This window comes from Salvelinus sp. IW2-2015, linkage group LG23 (genome assembly GCF_002910315.2).
Source record: "Salvelinus sp. IW2-2015 linkage group LG23, ASM291031v2, whole genome shotgun sequence".
NCBI lineage: Eukaryota > Metazoa > Chordata > Actinopteri > Salmoniformes > Salmonidae > Salvelinus > Salvelinus sp. IW2-2015.
The window spans coordinates 47,481,330-47,488,395 of record NC_036863.1 but is presented as its reverse complement, the minus strand read 5'-3'; the positions used below and the strand labels follow the sequence as shown (position 1 = coordinate 47,488,395).

Genomic DNA, 7,066 nt, shown 5'->3' with positions numbered 1-7,066 from the left:
CAATACCTTGACTTTGTTGTCTTTAAGCCATTTTGCCACATCTTTGGAAGTATGCTTGGGGTCATTGTTCATTTGGAAGACCCATTTGCGACCAAGCTTTAACTTCCTGACTGTCTTGAGATGTTGCTTCAATATATCAACATCATTTTCCTACCTCATGATGCCATCTATTTTGTGAAGTGCACCAGTCCTTCCTGCAGCAAAGCACCCCCACAACATGATGCTGCCACCCCCGTGCTTCATGGTTGGGATGGTGTTCTTCGGGTTGCAAGCATCCCACTGTTTCCTCTAAACATAACAATGGTCATTATGGCCAAACAGTTCTATTTTTGTTTCATCAGACCAGAGGACATTTCTCCAAGAAGTATGATCTTTGTCCCCATGTGCAGTTGCAAACCGTATTCTGTCTTTTTTTGTGGCGGTTTTGGAGCATTGGTTTCTTCCTTGCTGAGCAGCCTTTCAGGTTATGTCAATATAGGACTCGTTTTACTGTGGATATAGATACTTTTGTACCCGTTTCCTCCAGCATCTTCACAAGGTCCTTTGCTGTTGTTCTGGGATTGATTTGCACTTTTCACACCAAAGTACGTTAATTTCTAGAAGACAGAACCGGTCTCCTTCCTGAGCGGTATGACGGCTGCGGGGTCCCATGGTGTTTATACTTACGTACTATTGTTTGTACAGATGAACGTGGTACCTTCAGGCATTTGGAAATTGCTCCCAATGATGAACCAGACTTGTGGAGATCAAAAAATATATAAATCTGAGGTTTTGGCTGATTTCTTTTGATTTTCCCATGATGTCAAGCAAAGAGGCACTGAATTTGAAGGTAGGCCTTGACATACATCCACAGGTACACCTCCAATTGACTCAAATGATGTCAATTAGCCTATCAGAAGCCATGACATCATTTTCTGGAATTTTAATAAGCGGTTTAAAGGCACTAGTCAACCTAGTGTATGTAAACTTCTGACCCACTGGAATTGTGATACAGTGAATTATAAGTGAAATAATCTGTCTGTAAACAATTGTTGGAAAAATGACTTGTGTCATGCACAAAGTAGATGTCCTAACCGACTTGCCAAAACTATAGTTTGTTAACAAGAAATTTGTGGAGTGGTTGAAAAATGAGTTTTAATGACGCCAACCTAAGTGTATGTAAACTTCCAACTTCAACTGTAGCTACAGTTAACAGATTTCGTTTTTTAATCACATTAAAGGGGCAACTTACCCCAAAATAAGATTTTGCCATAAGGTTTCACAGAAAGGTCCCTATTTTCACCTCACCTGTACATAAATTATCTTTCTTCTTTGACCTTTTCCTTACACTCCATTATGTATCAGGAATCAAGGTAAGACCGAAGTGCAGACTGTGTGAAGCAACAATGTCTATTGTAACAGGGGCAGGCAAACGACAGGTCAAGGCAGGCAGGGGTGGATAATCCAGAGTAGAGGCCAAGGTACAGGACAGCAGGCAGGCTCAGGGACAGGCAGAGTGGTCAGGTGGGCGGTTACAGGGTCAGGGTGGAGACAAGCACAAGGACAGGTGAAACAGATCAGGACGTGACAATTATGTACAGTTAAACGAAACTCATTACCATTTGAATAAGGCAAGATGTTTTAATCCCACCAGCAGTTTTTAAAATGAAATTGGTTTTCAATAGTGTGTAATATTTATACATTTATTGAACAAATTAATTGGAATATAACTGATTATATGTTGATTAAACACAATTTCATAATGAATATGTTTGTTGTGGTTTTGGAACATGGAACAACCTTTTTCACAGCTTTCTTCAGCGTCAGAGGTTTCTTTCTCCCTTTGCTTTCTTCCTTCTCTCTCAGTTTGTTTGTCTTGTCCTCCAGGAATCTCGTGAGGTGAGGCTGTCACGACTGTAGCCGCTCTTTCCTAGGTCTTGCTTCCTGTATCCTTGGCCTGAGGAACAACTCCAATTCGACCTCTGCCGCTGTTTGTTGTTTGAACAAAAATAAAACAAATAAACAAGAACTCATGAGTATTGGTTCAATTAACAATTATTTCTAATCACTTTGTATGCTAATATATACAGAACTTCCTTCTGAAGTGTTTTCTTACCAACATTCGGAGCAAGGTTACTGGAGACCTGTGGGTGCCGGGTAGGCTGTGGGGTGGAAGTTGTGGCAAAGGTAGAGATCATGGTGGGAGTGAAGCCAACAGCTCGAGCCAGAATGGTTGCTTATGGGATACGGATGGATAATTCTGGGTGGTGTTTATTTGTAAAGGACCACAGGAGGCAGCAGGTAGCTGGGTCAGGGGCAGACAGAAAGTCATACATAGGGGGTCCAAAAAGGCAACAGTACAGGCAGGGAAAAGGCTAGTAACGTAGTCCGCGAGATCAGGCAAGAGGTTGATGACAGGAAATATGATAGGCAAAAGTACAGGCAGGGAATGGGTAAAAAAAAGGCATCGTTATTGAGGATGGCCAAAACGATGGTATACGGGAAACACAGCGCTCCGAAAAGAAATGTGTATCAACACAAACAATACCTCACAATGGTGGGGTGCAAAGAACTGAACTAAATAGTGTGTGTAAATGACATACAGGTGTGTGAACAGGTGATTGGGATCTGGAGAGTGAACTGCGTTCAGGGGATTTACGTGTTTGAGAGTGTGCGTTGGAAGCAGATGTTACAGCTCTCACATTTTTCAACATGTTTTTTACAAAAGGATAGATTTGGAGTTAGATCAACTTGGATTTTTCGGCAGGTACATATGCAGGATGCTACCCTCCACAGCATGGCCATAGCTCCAGATCAAAACTCCAAACCTACAACCTAATTTTGACCAATATTAACCGGAGAGATTACTGCTTCCAAGGTTTTATTTTTCCAAGCTATACGGAGGGTGCTCTAGCTAACAAACAGCAGAGACCTGAGGACACCATTCCAACCTGGAACTGAGTGAGTAGTGTTTGGTCTGATGTTATTTTGAAAGACAAAAAAGAAAAAAGAAAAAAATGAAAAATAAAGTACATTACAATGATATATTTTACTTTATGGGGACTGAATGCTGAGTTAAGGCTCCCAGGCTTGCAAGGACAGACCAGATACAAATTCAATTAGCACTAAGGTGTGAAGTAAAAGGTGTCGAGGCCTTTGAGCCCAACAAGTGGCAGGAGTCTTTGAACAGCAGGAGGGGGCTTCAGAGGATGCTTCGAAGACCATTCAGTGGCATTTTCTACAAGAAATCTGCCACCAGAAATAAAAGCTTCTCCCAAGTGGGTGACACTTAGTCCCGTTGCCTGCTGCACTGCCGCTTGAATTCCACCTGGCAATCTGATCACCGTCTGCCCTGGCCTGTCTCCCCCTGTCTGATACAGGAACCTCCACCACACTCACCCCTCTCTCCCGAGCGTTTGCTCGCCTCCAGCACACACGCACTGTTGGGGCGAGTGACTCTGAACCTACAATGTCCAAGTCGTTATATATTTTATTTTTTTCTTGTGCATTTTGCTATTTTGCACGTTGGAAACCGGGAACTCCGAAAAGTTTAGATGGCTCTGCAGGAATGGAAGCACTGGCTGGAAGGGGCGGAACATCCATTTTTGGTTTGGACTGACCATAAGAATTTAGAATACCTCCACACTGCCAAGCGCCTTAACTCAAGGCAAGCCCGTTGGGCCCTGTTCTTTACCAGGTTCAATTTCACCATCTCCTACTGCCCAGGGTCCAAAAATGTGAAGCCGGACGCCCTTTCCCGCCTGTACAGTTCTGCTGCCACACCCTCTGAATCAGAGACCATCCTCCCTGCCTCATGGTTGGCGGATTCGGTTGTCTGGGGTATTGAGGCTCTGATCCGCAAAGCACAACGTTCCCAGCCGGAACCTGGGGGACCGGAAGTTTATTCCTGATTTGGCCCGGCCTCAAGTCCTAGAATGGCTCACTCCTCCAGCCTTAACTGTCATCCTGGTGCTCGTCGTAGTCCTGGCTTTCCTCCAACAACGCTTCTGGTGGCCCACCATGGCTCCTGATGTCTCGGCCTTTGCCGCCGCATGCATGGTGTGTGCTCAAAGCAAGATTCTGTGGCAAGCTCCGTCTGGCCTCCTTCAGCCACTCCCTGTTCCTCATTGCACCTGGTCCCATATTTCCCTTTTTGCTAGTCCCCCCTGTTTTGACCCCTGCCTGCCTCTACTCTGAACCCACCTGCCTGACCATACTGCCTGTCCTGACCTCGAGCCTGCCTGTCTGCCACCCTGTACTTCCTGGAATCTGATCTTGTTATGATAATTTGCCTGTCCACGATCATTCTCTTGCCTGCCCCTTGGATTATACTAAATATCAGAGACTCTAACCATCTGCCTCCCGTGTCTGCATCTGGGTCTCGCCCTGTGCCCTTATAATGTTGTTGTCTTAGGTCTCTCTTTATGTAGTGTTGTGTTGTCTCTCTTGTTGTGATGTGTGCTTTGTCCTATATTTATATTGTATTTTTCATTTTAAACTTCAGGCCCCCGTCCTCGCAGGAGGCCTTTTGGTAGGCCTACATTGTAAATAGAAATGTGTTCTCAACTGACTTGCCTAGTTAAATAAAGGTTTAAAAAATATATTAAAATAGTGAGGTTGCTCGTTAGTTAACTGGACTAGCCAGTGCCTAAATTACAGCTAGAAACAAATGATCAACCGTTGGAGGGGGGCATCTTTCCTATAACATACTAACATATTACTACTTAGCTCAAAAACTACAAAAAATATTTCTAAACAAGTTGATGATTCATCTTAAGGCTTTCCTACATGTATATAAAACATAAAATAATGGATCAAACTTTATTGGACTATATCTATTTTTTTTTTTAAATAAATGTCAAATTTGATACATTTATCTCAAAATCATTTTGATGGAATGACTTCAAAAAAAAATTATGATACAGATTCAACTTCTCGCCCCGAACCTGAGCCTGCCTGCCGTCCTGTACCTTTGCCTGCCTGTGTTCGATTTAATAAACTTGTGTTACTTCAACTCTGTCTGCACCTGGGTCTTACCTTCAAACCTGATCGTTTGGGATGAGTTGGACCGCAGAGTGAAGGACACGTAGCCAACAGGTGCTCAGCATACTTGGGAACTCCTTCAAAGCTGTTGGAAAAGCATGTTGAGTGAATGCCAAGAGTGTGCAACGTTGTCATCAAGGCAAAGGGTTGGCTACTTTGAAGAATCTAAAATATATTTTGATTTGTTTAACTCTTATTTGAATACAACATGATTCCATGTGTTTTTTTCATAGTTTTGATGTCTTCACTATTATTCTACAATGTTGAAAATAAAGAGAAACCTTGAGTAAGTAGGTGTCCAAACGTTTGACTGGTACTGTATGATGATCGATTAAGGATCACTACATCTTCATAATCCCGACCTCAGTGGTTACAGCCTACAATCTATTATCCCACGCGTTAGTGAGTGAGAGGCTGTAAAAACAAAATGTGTCTGTCGCTAAAGATTTCCTAGTCTTATTTCAGTTCGTATAATGTTAAATATCACTGTGTGACTTATTACAATTAAGGCTCTAATATGATTCAAACTCATGGTCTCCTCTTTACTAGACAGCCACTTTAACCAACTAAGTCATAGCACCACATAATATGAAGGGATATTAACGGCATATGTATCATGCACTACGAGTTCACAGATTCGTTATGATTTTATTTGTAGGCTAGTTTGGGATCTAATATTTATACAATCAAACCAGTACTATGGAACAATATTTGATTGAATAAAATACAATAGCGTAATCATAAACTGCTTGTATATAAAACAATTGCTAGCTAATAGGCCAAGAATGCGTGTTCATGTCTCCATAGACTCCTATTCACATATGATTATAATTCTTATATATCTATAACTATTAACAATAATTTGCATTTTTTTATATTTTACCCTTTGTAAAAACTCAGCTGAGAAGATAATCGATCATAGCAGTTGAAACCTCCAAATCAGTCAAATTCATGTCGTCGAGATCCTGCGAGGAGAACTCAGGCAGGTCTTCTGAAATTTCAGCTCTTTGGTGACAACAGGTGGCGAAGCTGAAGTACTGCATTGGCATGTTGTGTGCATGCAAGTACTGGTCAGACGCGCCACTTCGGCTCCCGGCGATGGCGTCTTGCCACTGCGTGTCCCCAGCAAAAGCCTCATAGACACTGAGTCCCTCTGAATACTCCCAGGAACTCTGTGTCGCTTTACACAGCACTGCTTCTTTGCTATTATACCCTAAATACAGGCTCTGAATACTGCCCAGTGGGTAGCCCGTGGCCTGGTCTCTGGCGGTTGGAGAGGTAGGCAGTGGCAGGTACATTGTCTGGCTCTCTGGCACGCAGCCTGAAGAAAGCTTGGAGGCCTTGGCCATACCTGAGGAAGTGTAGCGAGGAGGCGGAGATGTGTATTGGCGAGGTGGGGAAGGATAGGGGGGAGGCATGGTCGTGGCGCTGGGGGTTGGAGCGCAGGGGAACTGTGGAACTGAACGGTCAATTGCTGGTGGTAATTGGGCTTCTTGTGGTTTCTTGTTCTTTAAGTAGCGAGCACGGCGATTTTGGAACCACACCTGAGAAAGAGGTAGATCAAGTTGTTAGGTTGGATGGTTTGTTTGCAATCTCACTCTCTTTTTCCAGTTAGGCCTACTCATCAATTTCCAAACAGTTATCATTTTGGTCATCCCTAACCATAAAAACACAAAAATACCACATCTGTAATACCTGGATCTTGGACTCAGGGAGCCCCATGAGGGACGCGAGAGACTCCTTCACTTTGACGTCAGGGTAGTGCGTGAGGGAGAAGGCCCTCTCCAGCTCGACCAGCTGCGCTTTGCTGAAGGTCGTGCGCTTCCGGCGCCGCAGAGTGGCCTCGTGCACACCGCGGAGAGCATCCTGGCTCACTGTAAGAAGGAGGAGAGATATCGTCTTTGTAGGTATTCTGTTTAGAGACACCTTTTTCTTTCTATTAACTTTGTTACAGTTTCCAACCAGGTTGGAGACATAACATACACATTTACGTAGCGGGATATGTCGCCTAACCCTGAGTGATCTTTTTCATCTTTACAGTTTC

The 7,066-nt window shown here is 43.5% G+C and overlaps 1 protein-coding gene across 1 annotated transcript; it reads right to left on the bottom strand.

The window, feature by feature from the left end:
* Window positions 1-4,996: 4,996 nt before the first annotated feature.
* On the bottom strand, window positions 4,997-7,066 carry LOC111950029 (homeobox protein Hox-D3-like). The gene is made up of 3 exons (XM_023967359.2): window positions 6,718-7,066; window positions 5,906-6,566; window positions 4,997-5,107 (listed from the first exon to the last, which is right to left on the bottom strand). The coding sequence occupies exons 1-2, from the start codon at window positions 6,742-6,744 to the stop codon at window positions 5,919-5,921; spliced, it is 675 nt and encodes a 224-aa protein (XP_023823127.1). The 5' UTR covers window positions 6,745-7,066; the 3' UTR covers window positions 4,997-5,107; window positions 5,906-5,918.

Excerpts from the sequence above, each read along its gene's own strand:
- LOC111950029 (XM_023967359.2), bottom strand. The coding sequence starts at position 6,744 with ATGGGGCTCCCTGAGTCCAAGATCCAG. Across the intron at positions 6,567-6,717 it reads TCCCTGAGTCCAAGATCCAG|GTGTGGTTCCAAAATCGCCG; the intron begins GTATTACAGATG and ends CCTCTTTCTCAG.